The sequence below is a fragment of the Rhinopithecus roxellana genome, chromosome 6, assembly GCF_007565055.1.
Source record: "Rhinopithecus roxellana isolate Shanxi Qingling chromosome 6, ASM756505v1, whole genome shotgun sequence".
Taxonomy (NCBI): Eukaryota; Metazoa; Chordata; class Mammalia; order Primates; family Cercopithecidae; genus Rhinopithecus; species Rhinopithecus roxellana.
Genome location: NC_044554.1, coordinates 106,770,056 through 106,796,911, shown reverse-complemented (window position 1 = coordinate 106,796,911; position 26,856 = coordinate 106,770,056). Strand labels below are relative to the sequence as shown.

General features: G+C 44.5%; 1 protein-coding gene across 1 annotated transcript in view; it reads left to right on the top strand.

Annotated features, from left to right (window-relative positions):
* The window catches only part of ESYT2 (extended synaptotagmin 2), a 102,996-nt gene extending 77,693 nt beyond the window's left edge, over positions 1–25,303 (top strand). The window contains 11 exon segments of the mRNA XM_030933225.1: positions 3,370–3,432; positions 6,485–6,559; positions 7,662–7,748; positions 12,472–12,621; positions 14,239–14,268; positions 14,270–14,613; positions 16,988–17,086; positions 18,951–19,082; positions 20,652–20,757; positions 21,870–21,919; positions 22,089–25,303. Coding sequence (XP_030789085.1) covers positions 3,370–3,432; positions 6,485–6,559; positions 7,662–7,748; positions 12,472–12,621; positions 14,239–14,268; positions 14,270–14,613; positions 16,988–17,086; positions 18,951–19,082; positions 20,652–20,757; positions 21,870–21,919; positions 22,089–22,134 — 1,182 coding nt within the window. The 3' untranslated portion in view covers positions 22,135–25,303.
* Positions 25,304–26,856: the final 1,553 nt, after the last annotated feature.

Genomic DNA, 26,856 nt, shown 5'->3' with positions numbered 1-26,856 from the left:
TGCTAGCCAGGATGGTCTCGATCTCCTGACCTCGTGATCCACCCGCCTTGGCCTCCCAAAGTGCTGGGATTGCAGGCATGAGCCACCGCGCCCGGCCTATTCTTATTTTTTAAAGTAGGGGAAGAGTAAGGGACAAAACTTGAAGAGCAGGTATTTTGTTTATTTATTTATTTAAATTTTACTTTTAAATTCTAGGGTACATGTGCACAACGTGCAGGTTCAATTCATAGGTATACATGTGCCATGTTGGTTTACAATTCATCATTTACATTAGGTATTTCTCCTAATGCTATCCCTCCCCCAGCCCCCCACCCCCTGACAGCCCCCAGTATGTGATGTTCCCTGCCCCGTGTCCAAGTCTTCTCATTGGAAGAACAGGTATTTTGCCCTGTCTTACAGATGAGGAAAATCAAGACCCTGAAGGGTTAGGTAAGCTGTTCAGAGTCACACCAATAGTTAAGTGGTACCATGTGATCTCTCTGGCTGATATATGTCTAAGGCCTTTTTAAAGTCAAAATGAGGTCAGCGGTACATAATAGCAGCATATTCTGTTACTTTTAAGAAAATAATTTTTTGCTTCTGGTGATAGCAGAAAATTTCATCATAGACTATTATAAACATGACAAGATAGCTCCACCGTGTAAACTGTTCATTTATCTCCAATAGCTTTTCCAAGTTGCTTTTTCCCATTCTGCAACTGCTTCCTTTTGCAGAAAGGAAATATCTCTGACCTCGTATCAGGAGGGTTACCAAAATCAGCTTTCCTGCAGCATTATCCAAGTTGCACAGTGTACTTCCTTATTAGAACATATGCATCACGTAAGATGTTCTGTAAAACAAATTTGAACTTTTTCCCCACCCATTGGGTTTCAACATGAAGCCAGATCAGTGCTTCCCCAGTTTTCCCCAGAGGGCTGAGACCCTTGCTGTCACTGTTGAAGGCTTTGATGGCTACCAACCCAGTGCTCTCTTACTTCCTGCCCACTCAAAAGCACCTTGAATTCCACTTCCAGGAGTGCATTACCACCAGCGATCCCTGTCTGCAAACTTAGGACAACAGGAATTTCTCCCAGGCTGGAAATGACCTCTTCATAATGTGGACTCGTAGGACTTTGCCCTCCTTCTTTTGATGAAATCCTGGGTTTTAATTTCAGGCTTGAACAAGAAGGAGTTTCTCTGACTTACGGTGGCCAGCTTTGGCATCTTAAGCCTGATATGCCAGCATACTTAGCACTTTCCAGGAGCCAGGCAGGGGTCCCAGAGTGCTGCATGTTTAATCCCAGACCCTAATTATCACTTTACAGATAAGGAAATTAAGACAACACCAAGAACCCGGATGACACAGACTAGAGATGCCCAGGCACGGGGTCAGTGCGTGGCAGAGCTGGGACTGGAACTCAGCGTGGGCCCAGAGTTTGGGTGCTTGGTGTCTCCTGTCCACTCCACCCTAGTGCAAAGTGCATTTATGGTCACTTTATTAAGTTTATAGATTCATCAGTCTGTATATGGAATTCATCTGAGATGAGTGGTATTTGCACTGATGCCTTAAACATAACAGTCCTAGCTGGGTAATAGCCACCACTGTGGAGGCCCCTAGGCCTAATGATGTTAGGAGCTTTGTGCAAGTTATTTTGGCTGTCATTTAAAAAAAAAAAAAAAAAAAAAAAAAAAAAAAAAAAAAAAAAAAAAAAAAAAAAAAAAAAAAAGGCCGGGCATAGTGGCTCACGCCTGTAATCCCAGCACTTTGGGAGGCTGAGGTGGGTGGATCATGAGGTCAGGAGATCAAGACCATCCTGGCCAACATGGTGAAACCCCATCTCTACTAAAAAAAAAATTACAAAAATTAGCCGGGCATGGTGGTGCACGCCTGTAGTTCCAGCCGCTGCGGAGGCTGAGGCAGGAGAATCGCTTGAACCCGGGAGGTAGAGGTTGCAGTGAGCTGAGATGGCGCCACTGCACTCCAGCCTGGTGGCAGAGCAAGACTCCGTCTTAAAAAAATAAATAAATAAATAACAAAACAAAAAACACAGGTGGCTCCCACTGCCTCCTGATGGTGAGTGGCCCATGGCTGCAAGATGGGTAACTCCAGTGGCCTCCCTAGAGGGCACCTGCCTGAAGCACTTGCATGATCTAGTCTGCCTCATCCCCAGAGCCACACAGCTGTCCACCACCTTACACAGCTTCTCTTGCAACCCCTACCTACACGCCACAGCCTCTGTCCTTGTTTTACTTTACTTGATACGTTAGAATTATAAGTGTCTTTGGTACAGGCCATGTCTATCCAACAGTGAGCTTCAGGAAGGGTTTGTAGTATATCTGAAGAATGTGAGTCCTTCTGGGCAGCAGAGTTCCCATCCTCATTGTGTATGAGCCCCTGGGAAGTGTGTGAAGGATGCGCTTGTCCAGGCTCCACCCAGATATGGACACAGTAGATCCAGGGACTTTTGAGAGCGCCACTGGCAGCTTTAGGGTCATGTGAATTCCTGCCTGGCCACATGTTCCATCTTCTCTCCTGGCCCAGCCGGCCAGTCATGGAAGATTGAGAGGCTAGTTGTTCATCTTTCTTCATTATAAAATCTTTTGCTTAGCAAAAAGTAAAAAAAAAAAAAAAATTAAACATTCAGTTCAGCTTGTCACAAGTTTGAAATTAATTACAACTAAAATGATAAATTATTTAATCTTGAATACTAGTCCTAGAAGAAGCTTGCAGAACAACTCAGTCTTGTCCTTTTGAGGGCAAGAAACTAACAAGTTGGGGGAAAAAAATCAATAAAAGTGAACATAAAACCCGTAATCATAGGACTGTATTTAGAGCCCTGGAAGCTTCTGTGGGGATGCAGCCAGCCTGACTCCTACCCCTGAAAAGGACAAGGAGCAGAGAGGAGCAGCTCCTCTGCTGGGCGGTGGCTGGGAAGGTGCGCCTCAGCGGCTGTTCCAGGACCTGCCCTGGCCTGAGAGTGACTTGGGTGGCTGTGGCCCATTGATTGTGCTTCAAAGAAAACCTTTCATTATGATTGATATTTTAGGGGTTTATTCAGCAGAGAATAGTAAATAGAACCTTTTCCTAAAGTCCCACTCTTGTATTTTTGAAATCACAAAGGATCAAGAGGGTGAGGATAGTAAAAGAATATTAGTCGTAGGGGATAAGGAGCTGTCTTTTGATATTCGTGGATTAAAGGTTCATTCTAAGATAAAGTTTTGGGCATAAGGAATTTTACAGATGGCGTTTGGTTGTTTGTGTAATTCTGGTGGTTTTGTTTAAAGATTTTTGTTGTTTATTCCCATAAATTCTCATGTCTTTAACCTTACATAAACTTCATTGCATGTTTTATTAACCCTTGGCATATTCGTTTTCTTCTGACTTGAAAGAGTAACCCATTAGAATTTAACCCTGATGTCTTGAAGAAGACTGCAGTTCAGAGAGCTTTAAAGGTAAACTGTTTTCCCTTCAGGTGACAGAGTTAATGAAAACATATTGAAAGAGATGATACTTTGTCTCATAAGTTTATTGGCAAATTACCTCCCATATTTATATAGTAATTAATTGTCTAGTGGAAGAGACCTTACTTTTGTTATCCAATAATTAGTAGTTAGAACAATTTAAGTCAACTTTGAAGGTAAATTTTATAAAGTACTGTATGATAAATTAGATTATTTTCCTGTTGGCTTTAGGCAACTCTCTCTAAGGTGATTTAAATATCTATTTTGATTGGATTCGAATTTGTGAAAATTGTGATATGGAAGTTCTACTTAAAATCTTAACTGATGTTTAAATCATGACTTAAAGGTATGCCTTGTGAACTGTGAATATGCATTTTAATATCACCTCTTCCAATATGTTGAGTTAGGGTCGTCTCTGAGTCACCAACGTCATGGCTTTTGGTGCTGCTGGGTTTGGGTGATAGATCTTTTGAGAGGCTTTCAATTTCATTAAATGAGGTCTATTGAAAACTAAGCTCCACTCCCTAAAATATGACATCCACGTGTGTTCTCTGGCAAATTGTTAAAAAGTTTTCTTATGACTTAATGTTTTATTATTTTTTCTTTAATTTCTTTGAACATTTTTTAATTTTGGGAGGACTTGGGGAATTTTAAATGTAATTATTTAAAGAAAATTCTGTCTATCCTGAAGAAACAAGAACTGTTTTTATCCAGTCTCATCTGGAAAAAATGAGTTAGATTTCAAAAGTGCAGGAGATTGGCAGAGTCTGCTTTATAGTGTGGTGTTTGCGAACCCTCACTTTGTCCCACGCCAAGGAGATAAGGTGTGGGTTACTAGAGGTTCCTCCTCTGGAGTACTAGTTAGCACAGTGGCTGAAACAACTGCGCCCTCCAGAACACTGAAAGGAATTACATCAAGACTCTTCTTTGCTACCTGAGAACATAACGTTAAGGCTGAAGGCCCTGAAATCAGACTGTATTTAAATTGCACCCCAACTACTCAGCAAGCAGTGTGACCCCCAACAGGACACTTCATCCACTCTGTTGTGTTATTTGTAGAATAGAAGGAGTAGTATCCTCTTCATGGAATTGTTGAATACATTAAATAAAATAATACATATGAAAGCACCCAGTGTAGCTAGGATAATTATATTATAATTGATATGTTGTTAAATTAGCTAATTTAGCTTCCAAAAATGCCCATTGTGTAAACATGCAAACTGAGGTTCAGAAAGATGCAGTATTTAGGTCTCAATAATCAAGTGATAAATAGATTTGAGGTTTAAGTTCAAGACAGTCTGACTTAACCCTTATATTTTTATTATACTTTGTCCCTTTGACTTGTGCTGATGTATTTTGAATATTGCACTGTAGTAGAAAACTTAATGATTTAACCTTATTTCATAGAATTGAAAACATCATCCATTTTAAGATACATCATTATTTTATGAACCACTAAGATTTTAAATGCCATTAAGTTTTGACAGTGTTTATTTTATACTTAGAGAATTTTAGGCTTAGGATAAATAGTTTTATCATATCACTGACAGGTATACCTAAACAGAAAATAGAAGCAAAATAAATTGGTTAGGGCAGCGACAACTCTCACTACTGCCAGCCTCCCCCAAAAAGGTATATATTATCGATTTAAGATTCATTCTGTTTTCAGAGATGTTAGAAAGTTGGGGAAAAAAAAGTATCTGTTTTAAAATTGACAAGATGCAGTCAGTCTCTAGGAACACTTTTTCAGAGATGAAGTGTTTATATTATTAGTTAAGGAGCAGCCTTGGCTCCTGTATCTGTGACAATAGAACTGACTTAGAAGTAGCAGTAGTTCATCTCCCCTGAAGTCGGGGTTCTGGCCTGGGGGTCTGCCATGAGCTACCTGTGGCTCCGGCCCGAGGGGACACAGCCTCCTGTGAGGCCAGAACTTAGTTACTTGGCCATGCCTGACTGCAAGGGAGGTTTGCCAACAAAATCTTTATTTACAGAGGACTTGTGCTCAGCTAAAACTTGGGAATTCTAATATTAAAGGAAAAAGGAGAAAATTAACTTAGGGGGAAAATTAGTATTCTCTGCCACAGTAATCTGTAGCCTTGAAAACTTTTTTTAACAGTGCTTATTTCATTTTGCAGAATTCACATCCGAAAGATGAACCAGAAAATAGATTATCGCAGTAGGTTTGAGCTAGTAATATTTCTTCCGACAATGATAGGATTTTGACACCTGTTTCTGACATTGCTGTAGTGTTGAGGTTTGACTCTAAAATTATTTAACTCAAAAACATTTTTGTAACCTTCTAATTAATTTCCACTAACACAGACATTTAACTGCATCTTCTTGTGGGGCTAAGTTATAAATAAACCTCATGTCACACGTATGTGCTGTTTCACTATTTTCTCCTATCAGCTCTGCTCATGTACACTTCTTACCGTTTTTCCTGTTCCTGAATTTTTTTCTTCATATTTATATCTGCTTAATTTTAATATGATTCTAAACTGATGTTTATTCTTCCAGTAAAAATTATTTAGCAGCTGGTAAGCAAGATTTGACATATGAAAGCTTAAAAACGCTCAAACAGAAGACGCTAAGTTGAGAACATAAAACCATATATCTGACACGCTATACTATTTTTATTCACACCAGAGAAATACTCTGAATTTTACATTCTTTTACATTTGTCTTTCCTCGTGGTTTTTGGTTTCCATTAATGTCACTTTATTCGTTTTCGTTATCCTTGTAAATAAAAGAACTTTTGAAAACTGTAATTAAGAATTTTTAGAAGATTCAGTTTTCCAAAGTAGCTGGCTGTAAAAATACCAGACCCTAACCTTTAAAATTTGTGTGCAAAAGAAAGTTTTGTAGTTATGGTTTGGGGTGTGTGTAGCATATGTTTTCCCATTAAATTGTTCCCAGATATTCCCTTAAGTATCAGAGATAAATAAAAATGACTACTTATATAAGCCAGTAATTTCATTTTTAGTTAAAACCCATATCAAAATGTGTTTATTTATTTTGTCTGTTTTCTGTTTGTTTTGGGTAGTCAGGGAAGAAAATAAGCAGCAACCCAAATCCTGTTGTCCAGATGTCAGTTGGGCACACGGCCCAGGAGAGCAAGGTAAGACACTGGTCCCCAGACTCAGCCTTGGTGCCTGTCGTGCGGGTGCTGTCCATGTTGCCGTCTCACCTGGGGATGCCAGGTTGCAAACGCATTCAGTTGTGTGATAGTGTGGGCATCGAGACCAGGGCTTTTCATATCTTTTTTTCTTAAATCCGTCATTTGATAGATAACCAGCTATTTGAAATAGCAAGAAATATACTGTTCATTTTAAAAAATAACTTTAGCGGCTAGGTGTGGTGGCTCATGCCTGTAATCCCAACACTTTGGAAGGCCGAGGCAGGTAGATCCCTTGAGGTCAGGAGTTCAAGACCAGCCTGGCCAATATGGTGAAACCTCATCTCTACTAGAAATACAAAACTTAGGCCAGGCACAGTGGCTCACGCCTGTGATCCCAGCACTTTGGGAGGCCGAGGCGGGTGGATCACGAGGTCAGGAGATCGAGACCATCTTGGCCAACATGGTGAAACCCTGTCTGTACTAAAATACAAAAAAAAAAAAAAATTAGCCAGGCATGGTGATCTGTGTCTGTAATCCCAGCTACTTGGGAGGCTAAGGCAGGAAAATCACTTGAACCTGGGAGGCAGAGGTTGCAGTGAGCTGAGATTGTGCCACTGCACTCCACCCTGGCGACACAGCAAGACTCTGTCCCCCAACCCCCGCAAAAAAAAAAAAAAAAAAGAAAGAAATACCCAAAGTTAGAGGCTGTCACTCACTGAGTTGTTAATGGTGTTAGAGACATGCCCAGGTGCAGCGCCCTCCTCAGTGCGGAGGCGCTATTACATGGGTTCAGAAGTCATTACAGAACTGAGGCCAGGCCACGCACACAAAGCCTTTATCTGTGGGCACACAGGCCGGGGCCTCATGACACACTCTAAAGGCATTAGACCGTCTCGTTATCTTTTCAGCACGTCCACAGTCAATATATAATAGTGTGTACCCGCAAATACATGTCTTGGAATTTGATGAAGGTCAACCTAAGCTTCTAGTTTTTTGTTTTATTTATTTTCTTTTTATTTTTCATTCAAAGCTTCTAAACACATAAAATGAGTAGCCCTTTCCCACAGAAAATATTGCAGAGCTAATTGGATATTTCTTCCAGATTCGATACAAAACCAATGAACCAGTGTGGGAGGAAAACTTCACTTTCTTCATTCACAATCCCAAGCGCCAGGACCTTGAAGTTGAGGTATTTTATTTGTATTTTTTAACCAATTTGTTGAAATATCATTGACTCTTTAAAGTGTACAATTTGCCGAGTTGTGACCTGTGTATACACCTGGGGATCCGTTGCCACAATCAGGACAATCGGTAGATCCGTCCCCTAAGCTCCCTTGTTCTCCCTGTAACCCGGACCTCCCTCAGCCCCAGGCAAACACAGACCTGCCTTTGGTTACTGTAGATTACTGTTCACATTTTCCAGAATTTTACATAAATAGAATTATACAGTATGTACTCTTGTTGTCTGTTTCTCTGGTGATAATTATTCTGAGGTTTACCTGTGTTGTTGCAAATATCCACAGTTTATCTTTTTTTATTATTGAGTAGTATTTATGGATATACCACAATTTGCTCATCCATTTACCCCTGAATAAGACATTGATAAAAGATTGGGTTCTTTCCAGTTTAGACCTATTACAGATAAATCTGCTGTGAATATCACATACAAGATTGTGTGTACATACGCCTTCATTCTATTGGGTAAAATGCCCAGGAGCAGATTGCCAGGTTCATGTTTAACTTCTTAATAAACTGCCAAATTGTTTTCCGAAGAGATTGTGCCACGTTACATTCCCACAGAAGTACATGTGAGTCGAGCTGGCCCCACGTCTCGCCAGTGCTGTGCTGTTAGTGGGTAGATGGGAGTGTTTCCGGGTAGTCTCAGTGTCATTACTAATGGCGTTGAGCACCTTCTTATGCTTGGTTACAGTCTGTATATCTTCTGTGGTGAAGTGTCTATTCAGTTTTTTTGCCTGTCTTTTTTATTAGGTTATTTGTCTTCTTAATACTGAATTTGTAAGACATTTGGGGGGTTTTTCTTTTTTAATTTTTCATTCTTTTTGAGACGAAGTCTCACTCTGTCGCCCAGGCTGGAGTACGATGGTGCGATCTCGGTCACTGCAACCTCCGCCTCTTGGGTTCAAGTGATTCTCTTGCCTCAGCCTCCTGAGTAGCTGGGATCACAGGTGCATGCCACCACGCCTGGCTAATTTTTTGTATTTTTAGCGGAGACAGAGTTTCACCATGTTGGCCAGGGTGGTGTTGAACTCCTGACCTCAGGTAATCTACCTACTTTGGCCTCCCAACGTGCTGGGATCACAGGCGTGAGCCACCGCACCCCGTCTCTTTATTTGGTTTTGAGAACAGGGTTTCACTCTGTTACCCAGACTGGAGTGCAGTGACATAATCACAGATCACTGCAGCCTCAAACTCCTGGGCTCAGGCGATCCGCCCACCCTGGCCTCCGGAGTAGCTGGGACTACAGTCAGACATCACCATGCCTGGCTAATCTTTTTTGTTTTTTGTAGAGATGGGAGTCTCACAGTGTTGTCCAGACTGGTCACAAACTCCTGGGCTCAATCAGTGATATTCCCGCTTCAGCTTCCCGAAGTGCTGGAATTACAGTTGCGAGCCACTGTGCCCAGCCTCTTTTTCCTATATATGTCTGTGTAGTTGTTCAGCAGTTGTGCAGTTGTTTAGTCTTTGTTAAAAAGATTATCTGCCCTAACTTACTAGCTTAGGAACTTTCCAGAAACTCAGTTGCCCATATGTATAGGTCTATTTCTGGAATTCCTTCTGTTCCATTGTTCTGTATGTCTGTTTTTATGCCAGTATCACATTATCTTTATTATTGGTGCTTTATTAATAACTCTTTTTGTATTTTCTTGAGACAGGGTCTCACTTTGTCACCCAGGCTGGAGTGCAGTGGTGCAGTCATGGCTCACTGCAGCCTTGACCTCTTGGGCTCAAGCAGTCCTCCCGCCTCAGCCTCCCAAGTGGCTGGGACTAGAGGTGCATGCCACCACACCCAGCTCATTTTTGTGTTTTGGGTATGTGTGTATGTGTGCCTCAGCCTCCCAAGTGTCTGGGACTACAGGTGCATGCCACCACACCCAGCTCATTTTTGTGTTTTGGAGGGGTGTGTGTGTATGTGTGTATTTGTGTATGTAAAGACGGGGTTTCACCACGTTGCCCAGGCTGGTCTCGAACTCCTGGGCTCAAGCCACCCACCCACCTCGGCCTCCCAAAGTGCTGGGATTACATACATGAGCCATCATGCCTGGCCTGTCTTCTCTTTCTTCCTAATAAGTCTTACAAGATGTTTATTGATTTTATTTTCTCAAAGAACCAATTTTTTGTTTAATTGTCATTATTGCTTTCCTTTTACTATTTCATTGACTTCTACTACGATCATTATTATTTCAGTCCCACTTTGGGTCTTGTTTGCTTCTCTTTTTCTAGTTTCTTAAAGAAGAAGCCTGAGACATTTCTGTTTTTATCATGTAGGCATTTACTCCAATAAATTTCACTTTGAATTCTGCTTTAGCTACATCTCACAAATTTTGACTTGTGGTTTTATTTTCTCTTCCTTTGATGTTTCCTTTTGATTATTATTATTTCCTTAATTTCCCTTTCAGTTTTTTCCTTTGACCCATGTATGGGTTATTTTGGTCTGTTATTTAGTTTCCATATGTTTTGGGGTTTTTTTTTTAATCTTTCTATTATTGATTCCAATTTCATTCCATAGTGATCAGAATACGTACTTTGTATGACGTGAGTCCTTTTATGTTTGAGACCAGCTTTATGGCCCAGAGCACTGCCTGTGCCAGGACACACTCTCCATGCACCTGCAGGCTATGTGCCTTTCTGGTGTTGGCGAGTGTCTCATGAATGTCAGTAGGTCAGGGTGGTTGGTGGCATTGCGCAGGTCCTCTGGGACCTTACTAATTCTCAGACTACTTCTTGTATCAGGTATGAAGAGCATGGTGTTTAAATCTCTGAATTTATATTTTTTCCTCAACCTCTGTTTTTGCTTCTTGTATCTTGAACCTCTCTTGATAGGTGTGTGTGAACAGCTGGGCCTGGGAGACCTGGTCATTCTGGGCTTGCCTGGCCCTGTCTCATTATTCTGTGTTGGTCATTTTATTAGGTTGGTGCAAAAGTAATTGCAGTTTTTGCCATTGAAACTGCAATTACTTTTGCAGCAACCTGGTACTTTTTTACATTCTGTTTTGTACAAAAGGATTTGTGTTTTGTCTAGCTGGTTTTTCCTTCATAAAGTGCACTTATATATTCTCAAAATAATCTATGCTTACTGGACCTTGGATTTTAAAAATAGCTTTTAAAGTTCTACAAACATTGTCATAGTTATTTCATTTAAAACTGCTTTTGTGATTATAGTTTAGTTTAAAAAGAAATAAGCAATCAAGCTTTTAGGTTTTCCTGAGTAGTTATGGGTTAATTTCTCTGACCATTTTTGTATAGCCTAAGAAACCTTCAGAGTTCTTACTCTATTTGATTAAATTATTTTATATTACAGCCATCTAACAAGAATAATTCCTGTTACAGAAATAATGCGGAAGGTTATTATTCAGGAAAAAGAGGCTGGGCATGGTGGCTCACACCTGTAATCTCAGCACTTTGGGAGGCTGAGATGAGAGGATCACTGAGGCCAAGAGTTTGAAACCAGCCTGGACAACATAGTGAGATCCGCCTCTATTTTTTTTAAATAGGAAAAATTACCTTGCATTTAAAGCAAATGCTGGCCGGGCGCGGTGGCTCAAGCCTGTAATCCCAGCACTTTGGGAGGCCGAGACGGGCGGATCACCAGGTCAGGAGATCGAGACCATCCTGGCTAACACGGTGAAACCCCGTCTCTACTAAAAATACAAAAACTAGCCGGGCGAAGTGGCGGGCGCCTGTAGTCCCAGCTACTCGGGAGGCTGAGGCAGGAGAATGGCGTAAACTCGGGAGGCGGAGCTTGCAGTGAGCTGAGATCTGGCCACTGCACTCCAGTCCGGGCGACAGAGCGAGACTCCGCCTCAAAAAAAAAAAAAATAAAATAAAGCAAATGCTATACATTTTCTTTAATGTGGATTTTGAATAGAGAAGGTTTAAAAGCACTTTGAAATGTATTGTCTCCATAAATGTCCTGAGTAGAAACTTTATGTATCATTATGAATGTGCAGTGCCACCGTTTTCCCAGGGGTTAAAAGACAGGGAGATTATTGCCTGTTAACCCAGGGCTCTCCTAACTGATTGGTCATTATTGTCATTACTGCTTTTCTCATTTGTCATTATTACATCGTTTCTCTCTGTGCTCATTGTGGTCTGTAATGAGGAAATAGCAGATCTTTTGCTTGTTAACAGTGTTTTGTGCCTTTCTCAGGGAAGATTTTGTACCATGTTAATCATTATGGAAACACTACTTAAGAGAATATGACTGAAATATGTTTGGGTTTTTAAAAATATCTTTCTTACAGACTAATATTGTCTGTGGACCTTTCTACATTTGTTTGTTTTTGAAACAGTTTTGTCACCCAGGCTGGAGTGCAGTGGTGCGATCTCGGCTCACTGCAGCCTCCTCCTCCCGGGTTCAAGTGATTCTCATGCCTCAGCCTCCCAAGTAGCTGGGACTGCAGGTGCGTGCCACCACGCCCGGCTTATTTTTTGTATTTTTAGTACAGACGGGGTTTCACCATGTTGGCCAGGCTGATCTCAAACCCCTGGCCTCAGGTGATCTGAGCCTCCCAAAGTGCTGAAATTACAGGTGTGAGCCACCCCACCTGGCTCCTTTCTACATTTTCTAAGTTCCTATCTCTGAGAACAAAAGGTCAGGAGCTTAGAAAACGTAGAAAGGTTCTGCAGACATGATCCTAGTTATGCCAGTGTTTCTACCCTGTGTTTTGCAGGTCAGAGACGAGCAGCACCAGTGTTCCCTGGGGAACCTGAAGGTCCCCCTCAGCCAGCTGCTCACCAGTGAGGACATGACCCTGAACCAGCGCTTCCAGCTCAGTAACTCGGGTCCAAACAGCACCATCAAGATGAAGATTGCCCTCTGGGTATCGTGTCGTCCTGCAGTGAACACCATAGGGGATGGGGAGGCCGGTGCTGGCAGGGATACTTGTGGGTCCCGGTGAAGAAAGCTCTGTGTCGGCTGCAGCTCTGGGCCACGGGGGCGCCGGTGCAGGGAGGAGACTCTGTTGCTGGGTATCAGAGGGCTCCAGGGAGAAGACAAAGGCTGGGACTCAGCCATAGAACAGGCCACATTTCCAGGTTGCCTGAGCAGGCCCACGGCTACTCACAGTACTTTCCTGTGAACCCAGCAACCTTACCATTATCCTTTGGCCCGGAAAGTGTTACAGTTGGTATCAACAAGGTTTTCTCCTGAGTCTAACTTTTCAACGGTTGTTCAGTAGAGAGAATTTAATAAAACTCCATGAGACAGTAGAACTTACAGGAAAAAAATATTTTTTGTCCAAAATAAACGGTGATTCATTTGTAAATAGCTAAGGAAATGTTGAAAGTAAAACTGGCAAACATATGAGGAAACACATGAATCAAAGAAATGCAAATTAAATGAAGAGCCAGCTTGTTTAGAAAATTAAAACAAATGACTTCTATTGAGAAGGCAATGGGAACAGCCTCCTTGCCCCCTCTGGTGGCAGAGGCTGGGGGTGTTGCACACCTCTCCAGAGGGAGCTGCGGCCTCCCGGAGCCATTCATCTGAAGGCTCCTTGGCCTTTCTTCTAGAAACGTGACTCTTGTTTTGTGATACGAAGTGTGGGGAGACCAGGAACATAAAGATGTTCACTGCGGCGTTATTTCCTAAAACCAGAAAAAATCTTGTAAGCTATCACAGTCACCCCAGAGTGGAGCGATTTACAAGGTGTAGACTCTGCTCAAGCCAGCCCAGGGACCACATAACTGGGAGACCCCGGGCCCTGCGGGTACCCCTGTTCCTGCACTCATGCCAGGTTGTTTAGGGTGATCTTGCTGGATAGCAGGGGTTCTGGACTTCCTTCCTTCCTCTGGGGACACCGCGTGGAGACCACCTTTATAGAACATGGAATTTGGTCTTCTGTCGGGGAAACGCGACTCTGGGCTCTTGAAGTAAAAACATTATCCCACAATTGCATAGAAATGTGTGCAAACGGAAGAGACTAGAGGAATACACAGAAGTGCCGTGCGGGGCTCCTTGCCTGAGACATGGCCTGGGGAAGCTGGAGGAGCTTCTGCCCAGGTTGTGTGGCACCAGAGGGTCAGCTTCACGGGGGTGGCCTGCCCTTCCACACCGTCCAGGCTTATCACTGCCACCACCCTGTTGCTGCCACCAGAGCCTGAAGGCGCAGGCATCTGCGATGCCCCAGCTACTTGGCAGGCTGCGGCAGGAGGATCTCTTGAGGCCAGGAGCTTGGGGTGTAGTGTGCAATGGTCACACCTGTGGATAGCTACGGCACTCCGGCCTGTGCAGCCTAGCGAGTCTCCCCATCTCTAGGGGAAAAGGTGGTGTTTGTATCACAGAAGTGATATTTTGGTTACTTAAACTTTCCTTTAAAAAAAAAGTTAGAGCTAAGTTTTAAAGAAATGTTTGCAGATAAAGACATCCCAAGCTGTTCCAGTATTAGGATGTTACCAGGGTCACCAAGTTTAATGTTTATGTTTGTGTCCACCTCTAGGTGCTCCATCTGGAAAAGCGAGAAAGGCCTCCCTGACCACCAACACTCAGCTCAAGTCAAACGGCCCTCTGTGTCCAAAGAGGGGAGGAAAACATCCGTCAGATCTCATATGTCTGGGTCTCCAGGCCCTGGTGGCAGCAACACAGCTCCATCCACACCAGTCATTGGTGGCAGTGATAAGCCTGGTGTGGAAGAAAAGGCCCAGCCCCCTGAGGCAGGCCCTCAGGGGCTGCACGACCTGGGCAGAAGCTCCTCCAGCCTCCTGGCCTCCCCAGGCCACATCTCGGCCAAGGAGCCCACCCCCAGCATCGCCTCGGACATCTCGCTGCCCATCGCCACCCAGGAGCTGCGGCAACGGCTGAGGCAGCTGGAAAAGTAACTAAGTGCCGCTATGTTGTTTCTCAGCAGCAGAGCAAGCGCCCCCCACCCTGGGGGAGTGGGTTTAACACAGCAGAGCACGAAGCCGGCGTGCTTGGGGGAGGGAGGCGTAATCTTGTGTTAACTGAAAGCACTAAAGGTTGTGTTGCTGTTGTGCTCACTGTGTCTTGGACTTTGGAAATCAAACCTGCCATTTTCTAGGATTTAGTCTTTCAAAGATTAAAACGTGATGGAGTAATAGGTTTCACAATAGGAAAGACAGGAGGCAGCGCCGGGACGCTGCTGTGTGCCTGGGCTCCTGCCAGGAAAACAGACGCAGAGCTGGCCTGCGGGCCTCGCTGTGGCCCGGAGAAGCCCTGGCTTCCCCGTTGTGTGAGGACAGAACCTGCTCTTCTCACACAGTCAGATCCCATCGCTGCCGCCCAGTCTCTTGGGTTTGTGTTTGGATGTCTGTGTTGGCTCCTTATTTAAGCCCCGTGACTCATAGGTGTGTTAAGGGTTTCTTTAAGGAGAAAAAAGTCATCTGTAGCTATGACAAGCTTCAGATGTTAACCTTGGTGGAAGAAACAAAATTGACCCTTGAAATAGTTCTCCCTGTGTGGAGTTATAAGAGGTGTGTCGAGTGATAAGAAAATAGTAAAAGAAACGGAGGCAAAGGTGAAAGCATGTTTGCTTCTGAGCTGTTAGAAAAAGCACACGCAGACTGTGGGGCTTGCACAGCCACCCTCCTCTGAGCCACACTCACTTTTTTCTTTCATGCTTTCTCACGTCCACTGTTTTGGAAAGAAGAAAACTTCCTTCTCTCTTGCTCCAGAAGGAAATAGAATTTTAAACAAGGAATGACTTTTTCTCAGGAGCTCAATTTGGGAAGTAGGAATGATCTTAGGGGCCACTGAACAAGACCAGTTGTCATTTTGGGGGTCTGTGTTCCATCCTTGAGCAGAGAGAAACGGAAGGAAGGGCGCTGCAGTCTCAGATGGGAAGAGAGCACGTGACTTGCATGAGGCTTTGAGATGGGACACGCAGATTTGGGTAGGACAGGCTAGAAACTGCTTAACAAGGACCGCAAAGGTGACACTTGTACTAAGGACACTGTGTGGTTTCAACCTCGGGTGCTCACTTGGTGAATCGTAAGATCTGCACGTTTAGAAAGGAGACTACTCCTTAGCGAGTTGCAGCCTGCAGGCCAACCAGCCTGACAGGCTGGGAAGTGCAGCCTCTCTCTCAGTCCGGAAGCATCTCCAAGGAGGAAGGGTAGGGCAGGAGCTTTGTGCGGAGCGTGTGTCCTCAGCAGGTTCCAGGAGCAGCTGGGAATGCCACAGAGTGCCCAGCCTCTCTAGAGCAGCCAGCAGCAGTCTGTGGTCAGGGTCGGCCATCAGGAAGAAGTTCTGAAGTCAGCCGCTCAGTCAGTCACAGCTGCAGTTAGCGCCAGTGAAGCAGCAGTCAGTGAGTCGGCCTCTGGATCAGGACAGGCTGTGATTGCTTGAACACTGCTGCTCTCGAGGCCAGTGCTTGTTTAGCTGCTGGAGAAAGAGACGCCTGGCGGCTGGTAGAACCCAGGTGATTCTGTAAGTGTTGGGTGTGAGGCTTACCCTCGCCTGGCATGGCCCCAGGTCTTCTTTGTAGCTTGGTGTCTTATTGCCACAAAGAGTCTGTTCCTTCAGCCTTGTGATCTCTGTGGTTGCGTCTGAACTGCGAAGGGAGTGGGTATCAATAACGTCCCGTCCTGTTGTGCTCAGTAACTCCATGTTTAAGGGTTCTCTGGGGTCCCCTGGGTCCACTCATGTGGGAGTGGGGTGGGGGCTTAGGATTTTATTTTTAGTTCTCAGGACCCTAACTAAAAAACTCAGTGGGCTGGATGCTATGGCTAACGCCTGTAATCCCAGCACTTTGGGAGGCCGAAGCAGCTGGATCACCTGAGGTCAGGAATTCGAGACCAGCCTGGCCAACATGGTGAAACCCTGTCTCTACTAAAATTACAAAACATTAGCTGGGCTTGGTGGCAGGCGCCTGTAATGCCAGCTACTCGGGAGGCTGAGGCAGAAGAATTGCTTGAACCCAGGAGGTGGAGGTTAGTGAGCCGAGATTACACTACTGCGCTCCAGCCTGGGCAACACGAGCAAAACTCCGTCTCAAAAAAAAAAAAAAAAACTGTCAGTTTTGAATAATTAATTTATATTGAGCCCTCAAGTAAAATATTCATCTGTTTGACTTGTACCCAGAAGTTTCAAATTATATTTAAGTTCATGGGTAATTTGACTTCTTTTTGTCTAAATGAATGGAAATTACCTTACTGTGTACAGTAGATCAATGAGTCACAACGTTCTACAGTCTCAGGCAAGCTGGTGACTTTCTAATTCTTTTCCCACAGTGGGACGACCCTGGGACAGTCTCCACTGGGGCAGATCCAGCTGACCATCCGGCACAGCTCGCAGAGAAACAAGCTCATCGTGGTGGTGCATGCCTGCAGGTGGGGGCTGGGGTCGCCACGCGCCTGCTGCGTTGCTTCCGAGTGTGGATGCTAGATAGGATGATGCAGATACACCTCTAGGATTACCAAACAGCCATTGATGTTTCCTTTAGAAAGTACAAAGCAATTAAACCTACACAGACGGTGCTTTTAAAGGGTGTCAACACTGCCTGTGTCACATGACGTTTTGGTCCCCGAAGTACAACAGTCCCCTAAGATCATACCATATTTTTACTGTATGTTTTATGCATTTAAATAGACAGATATGGCTTGGTGCGGTGGCTCACGCCTGTAATCCCAGCACTTTGGGAGGCTGAGGTGGGCGGATCACCTGAGGTCTGGAGTTCGAGACCAGCCTGACCAAAATGGAAAAACCCTGTCTCTACTAAAAATACAAAATTAGCCGGGTGTGGTGGCGCATGCCTGTAATCCCAGCTACTAGGGAGGCTGATGCAGAATTACTTGAACCCAGGAGGCGGAGGTTGTTATGAGCCAAGATTGCGCCATTGCACTCCAGCCTGGGCAACAAGAGCAAAACTGTCTCAAAAAGAAAAGTAAATAAATGTGTCACAATTGCCTGCAGTATTCAGCACAGTAGCATACTGTACAAATGTGTAGCCTAGAGCAGGAGGAATATGTGTGTGTGTGTGTGTGTGTGTGTGGTGTGTGTGTAGTGTGTGTTTTTGGAGACAGTTTCACTTTGTCCCCCAGGCTGGAGTGCAGTGGCACGATCTTATCTTACTGCAACTTCCGCTTCCTGGGTTCAAGCAATTCTCCTGCCTCAGCCACCCGGGTAGTTGGGATTACAGGTGTACACCACCTCGTCCGGCTAACTTGTATTTTTAGTAGACACTGGGTCTCACCATGTTGGCCAGGCTTCCTGAGTAGCTGGGACTATAGGTGGAAGCCACGAGGCCTGGCTAATTTTTAATTTTTTTGTGGAGATGCTGGTCTCTAATTCCTGGCCTCCCAAAGCACTGGGATTATAGACATGAGCCACCATGACTGGCCTCATCAGGAAAAATTTATTTTAACTTGTTCGTTATATTATTTTAATAAGTATAAAGTATAAAGTCAGGTGACTTGCTTTAATTGCTGTTTGATTAGCTGATGATACTGTGGGCTTAGGAAGTATTTTCCTTTTATTGCCGTTTTCTTTGTCCCATTAGTAGTTTAAAATACGATATAAAAATTTGGAGCTTATAAGTAGCTGTTGAAAACATAGGAAAATAAAATTAGCACCGTTTAGAAAGATGATATAACTGTAGAGTTCAATACATCACTCTTGAGAAGTTCACATATTCTTGCCACTAAGATAATGACCGTGGGGGATGCTGTTTGAGAGGAGTCTAGCAAAACAGCCCCTATTAGACTTCGGGGTCAGTCAGCAAGCGAAGAATGTGGGGGCCCTGTGCAGCTGGGCACTTGACCGCATTTGTGGCAAAGGAGGAGTAGGCATTGTGGGGTGGAGGCGAGCAGCCCAGGCAGGTCTGTGGGTGTCTCCTGGGGGCCTGGCTTGCTTGGCTGTGAGACAGAAAATGGCAGAAGCATTGTGGAACAACAGCCATCACTCTGTTACAAGCAGAGACCAAGGACTTAGAATGTCCTCCAAAGTCTGGGCTCGAGAAATGAAGGCCGAAGTCGCCGCTGAGAAAGCCACCAGGAAAGGAGTTTGGGAGACGCCACCAGGCAGCCATCAGGGGAGGCAAAAGCACCTCACACATTCTGTTCCTTGTTACTTCTCGGTTTTTAGATAAACACGAAATCAAAGCTTGATAAAGCACATCTGAGTGTGCTGCTAATGTGCTGCTAATTCTCTTTTTCTTGATCCTAATACCTTGTCTTCTCTGGTTTGTGTTGTAAGAAACCTCATTGCCTTCTCTGAAGACGGCTCTGACCCCTACGTCCGCATGTATTTATTACCAGACAAGAGGCGGTCAGGAAGGAGGAAAACACATGTGTCAAAGAAAACGTTAAATCCCGTGTTTGATCAAAGGTACGATATTTTATCCAGCCGAGGATAGACTGCCTGGTTGAAGTGGCAGATTAAGAAGGCCCTAAATGGTGCCTTTGAATGGCCGAAGCACATAAATCAGCTGTTGAGAAGTTCAGTCAGAAACCAAATTTCAGCAAACATACATCTCAAAACAAATAAGCATTTTGGCCCTTATGTAGAAGCTCTAAATATAGTAAATTCAAGTTATAACCCTGTGGACACGGAGACTAGTGATTAAATAAAGATCAAGTTATTGATGGCCCTGAAGAAGTCATTTTTGGGGGTTATATCTGTTGACATTTTGGGGGTTGTATCTGTTGACATTTTGGGGGTTGTATCTTGACACTTTTGGGGGTTCTGTCTGTTGACATTTTGGGGATTGTATCTGTTGACATTTTGGGGGTTCTATCTGTTGACACTTAACTATGTTATAAATTAAAACTGAAAATTTAAGGATATATCTATTTTAAATTTTGTTTAAAATAACGTAAGCCCCCAAAATCTTAGGTATGACATACTGGAAAGACAACCGTATTTCCAAAAATAAAAAACATAATAATGAAAAGAATAATATTATTCTGCATTTTTGCTCATCTCTTTAGTGGTCTGGCTTAAGAGAGGCTGGAGTCTGCTTCTGTGGTCAGGGTGATTTGGCAATGTCCTTAGAGGGTCTCAAGAGACCCCCACCGGGGTCATTGGCCCCCACTTAAAGAGCCGCCAGTCTGTACCAATTTGGTATCTTACAGTAATTGTCCCCTGGCGCTTCGAAACCCACCCGTGTTTTGGGAAATGATAATAGTACAGTTGTATGGTGTCGCCCTCTGCTCATTCAGTTTACGTTGCATCTTTAAACATCCTCCGCATTCAGTTGTACTTTCATACAAGTAGCTTTATGTAAAACACGCACCAGAAACTGGCAGGCCTGCATCAGCCCCTGATGAGGTTGTGCAGAGTGCTCCTACCCATCCGAAGCATTTAAGCATCTGGGGACTCCACGTGCCCATCTGGGTTTCCAGCACTGTGGCCTGCGGCAGGCACCCGCCAGCCCCCAGGAGAGGCGCCCTGCAGGCTCCTGAGTGCAGCGTCTGGCTGAGCATCAGGAGGGCTTTGGGGGCCTTGTCCCTCCTGCGAAGCTACAGGCGCGTACTGTTTTTACTGGAGAGAGTGGGAATAGGGCCTGAGACTGAACGGGGGGCTGGAACGCCTGAGTGAGGGGGCTGTTCTGGAATGGCTGTTTTGTCCACACTATCCCGTATTTTAACCCCCAGGGAGAGTCAGACATGTTCAGAGACGCTCCTCACCCACCCATGAGTGAGCCAGGGACCGTGGGACCCAGACATCTGGGGGTGCCAGAGCCTTCTCTTCTGTGTGGGAAACAAAACAAAATGTTGGTTTTTGAGTCTTCCTGAAATGCCAGATGAAAACATGAGGCAGAAGAACTCAGTTTTATAATAAAAAACAAACATGACATTTGGAATGATCTCATGAGCAGAAATGCCGTTTTTAGTTATGAGAAAACACAACAGAATGATGGATGAAGTGAAGTAAGGCTCTCGTTTCCTGTTTCAGCTTTGATTTCAGTGTTTCGTTACCAGAGGTGCAGAGGAGAACACTCGACGTCGCCGTGAAGAACAGCGGCGGTTTCCTGTCCAAAGACAAAGGGCTCCTTGGCAAAGTAAGTGCCAAACAAATCCTCGATCGGTTCCTGCGATTTGTAAAATGGAACATTTACCTGCGGTGCAGTGTTGAGACCATGTCTGTGTAAGCAGAAAGGGTGAACTTACGAGGTCAGTGCTTGTTTATGAATCGTGGGCTCTAAAGACAGTCAATAAAACATCTGTGCTTTCTGAAAATATTTTAAGTTATTTTAATTGTTTTTCCATATTCAGATTATTGATTCATTAACTATACTAATACCATGAACTTCTAGTTGAAGATTTTTTTTTAAGTCTTCAAATTTTTGTTCAAGTATCACATTGAAGGAAAATAATCTCTTACAATTCCATCTCCTCAATTGACGGCTCTTCTGTTTTTCTGAAATTCATTGGCTTTATTTATCTGAATTTCTTCTAGTCTTTGTCCATATTCACATTTAACTTTGGCATGTGGGTGTGTTATTTAAGAATGAACGTAGAGTTCAGCTAGGGAGGAGGAGATTCGAATCACAGGCATCATTTCGTCAGCTGTGCAGCCATGGAGGGCACGTGGGCCAATGCTCCTGTGAGTCGTCTCCGCTGATACTCTGTCAAGCTGAATTTTAAGACTGCTGGTTGCATGAAGGATTTCTTAGATGTACTCAGCCGTATAGCTTACAGGTGCTCACGGGGGTAGAAAAGATTGAAAGAATAAGAGCCTTCAAAATAGGAGAGTCCATATTCCTAGATGAAGACAGAAGATGAGAGAGATGAGAAGAAGTGGTAAAAGATCTAAAAGACATCGCCTTAGCCTGCTTTATGTATTTGTGTATTTATTTAGAGACAGGGTCTCTAGAAGCACAGGCTGAAGTCCAGTGGCACGATCATGGCTCACTGCAGCTTCGAATCCTGGGCTCAGGCAATCCCTGTCTCAGCCTCCCGAGTTGCTGGGACCAAGGCGCGTGTCAGCACGCCCAGATAAATTTTTTTTATTTTTGTAGAGACAAGGTTTCACTATCTTGCCCAGGCTGGTCTCAAACTCCTGGGCTTAAGCAATCCTCCCGTCTTGGCCCCCCAAAGTGGTGGGATTATAGGCGGGAGCCAGTGCCCCCAGCCCAGCCTACTTTAACTACTTTTTTTTTTAAACCCACAGGTATTGGTTGCTCTGGCATCTGAAGAACTTGCCAAAGGCTGGACCCAGTGGTGAGTGTCCCTGCTACAGACAGAGAACCCCAGCGTGTAGCTAAAAACGCTTTCCCCGCCCGGTGGGTAGTGTCCCCCACAGACAGTGGCGGAATCCGACACGTATCTGATAGGCTTTTCATACTTGGTCCTGTGTCCGTCACCACCTTCTTGTCACTGTCTTTCTCAGGTATGACCTCACGGAAGACGGGACGAGGCCTCAGGTGATGACATAGCCACACCAGGCAGGAGGGTTCCTCTTCAGCATAGCTCCTCAACCTCTGCCCGGAACACCCCCTCTCACAGACGTACCAATATTATTTTTATAATTTCAGTGTATTTAGTTATACATACCTTAATAGTTTTATAAAGTTGTTGACATTTTAGGCAAATTTGGCCAAGATTATCATTGAATTTTATATGTTGGATTTCCTCTAGGGTTTCGCCAGTTCCTACAACGTGCAATAGGGTGGTGGTAGCTCTTGTGTCTGTGGACTCTGCTCAGCCCTGTCTGTAGGGGCTGGATGCGTCTGTGCTTTATTATGGCCTTGTTTATGTATCACTGAGGTATACTATGCTATGTAAATAGACTCTATTTTTTATAATCTTTACATGCTGGTTTAAATTCAGAAGGAATAGATCAAGGAAATATATATATTTTCTTCTAAAACTTATGAAATTCTTGTGACAAATAATCATTTTCATCTTTGCGGCAAAAAGTTCTCAGTGACCTATTTTGTGGTGTTTCTTTTTAAAAAGAAAAGCTGAAAGATTATTAAACGTTAGTGTGTTTCTGCCCATTATGAATGATGAAATAAAGTATTCAAAATATTAACATTTTCATAAATTTAAGGATATATTACTGAGAAGTTGAAGGGCTTATGAGGACAAACTGTTTTATAACTGAGTAATATAAGATATTAAAAGAATTATGGTTCATATATCATATTGTACTAATCTGAAATTTCTTACATAAAAATGAAATCTCATGTTTGCTGTTGTAACTTACTCATGAAACAGTATACAGACACCTTGTACTTTTCCTAGACTATAAGAACAGACTTTCCATGTTAGCAATTAAGCTGTTGTCAAATAGTCATGAGCGTTGTTAATTTTCAGTGTTTTCCCAGCCTATAAAAAAAGGAAGGTGCACGCTGCCCTTTTAAAGGTTGTGAGGTAGATTGGGATGAGTAGACAGGGTATTACATTAAAAATTGGAAGCTCAATCTCATTATAGTCAGGAGCAGCCAGCGTGACCTCACACATAGGATGGGGGCCGTGTGAGCCGATGTGCACTGGCCACCACCAGGGTTGGGGGCGCCAGCAGCCACTTCCCAGGCTGCCTCACGTTATGCCGTGACTAACCTTAATATTGGGATATTGTTATGCAATTTTTATTCTGTTTAGACTATTAAAAGCATGTTTATGTACTTAAGAGTCCCCCAGACCTCCTGTGAGGTGAGGCTCTGTTGCAGTGTCTGTAAAGAAAGGGTGCACATATGTAGACGATTAAGTGTATATTATAAGCTATATGCTGAAAATGGCTTCCATAGCCATGAGAACATCTTAAAACTATGTATAAATATATTAAGGAAAATAGAGCTTTGTAACTTAAATTGGAGCTCTTAGCTTGTTAATGGAACTACACAACTTGTGGGTAACTCACTGTGACCAAACAAACCGAAGTGCCTGTGACAGAGGCCGGTGGCCAGTGGCTGTCTGCCCACCCTCCCTTCTAGCAGATTTAGATTTTGCTTCCATTTGTAACCTACCCTTGGGCTGTCTCCCCACCCTCCCTTCTAACAGATTTTAATTTTGTTTCCATTTATAATTTCCACTTTGAACCATGGGTTTACTTAGAATGAGCCTGTAGCTTCACAGCATATTTCATGTAATCATAAAGACCAGTATACTCTGTCTCCTACTGAATGACATTTGACTGTAAATCCTCTTGATAAACCATTTCCAATGTTAGTATATAGGATTATTTGGGAAGCATATCAGTACCTTTATAGACACATATGTATGCGTATGCACCACAAAACATTTATGGTATTTATGGAAGACAGGTAATAACATTAAATCTAGTTGCTTTCCCATAGTATTAGATTTGTTGAAGGTTTTTTAAAAATCAGGTCTGTTGAAAGTCTTCTGTCGTAATCTCTAAAGAAGAAGCACTCATCGAAATTGTAGCATGCCAGTAATTTTTACCAACATCCCATCCATCTGAGTTCTGCAGTCCTGTGTGTAACCGCTCCGTGTGTATTTTGCTTAATGGAAGGCTTTATTTAAGCACTTAGGCAGAGTAGACACAATTAAAGGTACAAGCCCAGAGGAAGGTTGAGCCGCACCGTGCCTGCCCTGAGGCAGTGGAGTCGGAAGCGCTGTCTCCACGGCCGTGAGGGCCTGGAGGTTCTTGGCCTCCAGTTGCCGTCTCCTTTCTCTTTGAAAGAAAGGAAGGAAGGAAAGGGGGTGATTCTGAGGCACCGAAGTACCTCCCAGACGTGGAGGAGAGAAGCCACCCTCCAGGCCACACTCAGCACTCCAGGATCCCAGCGATGTCAGACACTCTTGAGTTCTCAGAATGTTAATATTCAGTTTTAAATAATTAGTTTATCTAAGAAAAGGGAATTTTAACTTTTCTACCTTGAGTCAAGCCAATGAAGGGAAAATGAATTAACTTAGTAAATGTGAAGTGCAGCTCTGTTAGCTCGTACATGTGGGTTCTTACCCTGATCCTGTGCCTTAAAGTAGGACGGTGTTTCCAAGTTCAGATTAAAACAGAAGCAGCTGGCCGGGCGTGGTGGCTCACGCCTGTAATCCCAACACTTTGGGAGGCCAAGGTGGGTGGATCACCTGAGGTCAGGAGTTCAAGACCAGCCTGGCCAACATGGCGAAACCCCGTCTTTACTAAAAATAAAAATATTAGCCAGGCGTGGTGGTGGCGTGCACGCCTGTAATCCCAGCTACTACTCAGGAGGCTGAGGCAGGAGAATCGCTTGAACCCAGGAGGTGGAGGTTGCAGTGAGCTGAAATCGCGCCACTGAAATACTCCAGCCTGGGCGACAGAGTGAGACTCCATCTCAAAAAATAAATAAAATAGAAGCAGCCTTGTAACTGTATTTACCATAATATATTCTGCACGGTAAAAATTCCTTTTACAGATATTCTTTATCAAGAGGTCGGCCCTTCTTTTTCAGGCACCTAAGCCAAACGCAGATCTGTGTGTAGCTGTGTGTTTTTTTCTGTGTTTGCCGCATTTATTCCACCTTCAGCTGGATCCCCCACTGCAAATAAAGAACAACGGTGGGGGTGCGGGTTAAAAAGAAGAGAATGTTCTTCCTGTTCAACTGATTTCACAGGACAGTGCATGTATTTATTCAATAAAACTTTTACATTAGCTCACTCGTGATTTGCTTTTTCTCTGTCTTTTGAAGGGAGGTGTTCAGTGTGCAGTCAGACAATTTGAAAGGAGACGTCATGCGCTGTTTTCATTTGCTGTCTCCACTCGCGTTTTCCGAGCAGCTACGTCAGAGCAGCTGACGTCCTTCCTGTTGCTCCCAGCTCAGTTTGACTCTCCTCTGCCCAGCACATTATACTCTGCATGTCGAAAACAGCTCTTCTAAAGGATAATCGTGTGTAGAAAAGATAGACTTGAAATGTGTTTTTAACCAGGGCACGGAGAAGTGCAGCGGGGGCTGCCGAGACGTCTGAACGTTGGAACACACTGAAGGTGATACTGGAGTGTCGCTTCCTGTTGCGTTCGTTACTGGTGCTCGGGGTGGACTTGAGTGGAGCCCTTGTGCTTTTCCTGATAGCCACTCGGCATTTAACACTGTGCACTTCCTTTCTCCTTGATTGTGGGCCGTCCTTCCTTGGCCTCTGTAGCGCCTTCCTCTGTGTTTTCCTTGCATGTTACTCGCCATTTCCTAAGGTTTCACTGTCTTCTCCTCCAACCAGACTCAGTATTGGCATAATGTGGGTTTTGGTTCTGATCACTTTTTATTTTTATGTGGTGTTCTTAATACCATCAATACCCTGGTTTCCAGATGTATGTCACTGATACAGATGTTCTCTGAGCTCAGGACCAGTTCATCCCACTGCACCTCCATCCTCTGTGTCACATGGAGACCTCAAGGCACACCCTTCGTGCATCTGTCTCTCCATCATCTGTCTTGGTGCTGGAGCTGAGACCTGGACAGCACCAGCCACCTCCCACTGCCTCAGCCCACGTGCAGACACCAAGTCCTTGAGCCCTAACTGGAGAATGTGGCCACCTCAACTCTGTCCCCTCAGTCCAAGCCACCGTCCCTCTCCATTTCTGTCTTTCTCCCCTACCTGCCCCATTTTCCATGCAACAGCCAGGGGATCTTTCAGACACATCACACTCGGCTGTGTGCCGCTGCTCAAGACCAAGAGCATTTCCTGGCTCCCAAGGCTGAGTTTCTTCTTCCACTGGGACCCCTACCCACCGTACCTCAACCAGTGCCACAGACGGCCCCACACACTCCCACTCACCCCACAGACGGCCCTGCACACTCCCACTCAACACCCCACAGAGGGCCCCACACATTCCCACTCAACACCCCACAGACGGCCCCACACACTCCCACTCAACACCCCCAGGCATACTCCTCCCCGCAAGTTCCTCCACACCTGCTCCAGCACCTCCACACTTGCTCCTCCCCCCAGCACATCCACATTTGCTCCTCCCCCCAACACCTCCACGCTTGCTCCAACCCCCGCACCTCCACACTTGTTCCCCACTCCAGCACACCCACACCTGCTCCTCCCCCAGCACCTCCACACCTGCTCCTCCCCCAGCAACCCCCACACCTGCTCCTCCAGCACCCCCACACCTGCTCCTCCCCCAGCACCCCCACACCTGCTCCTCCAGCACCCCCACACCTGCTCCTCCCCCAGCACCCCCACACCTGCTCCTCCCCCAGCACCCCCAC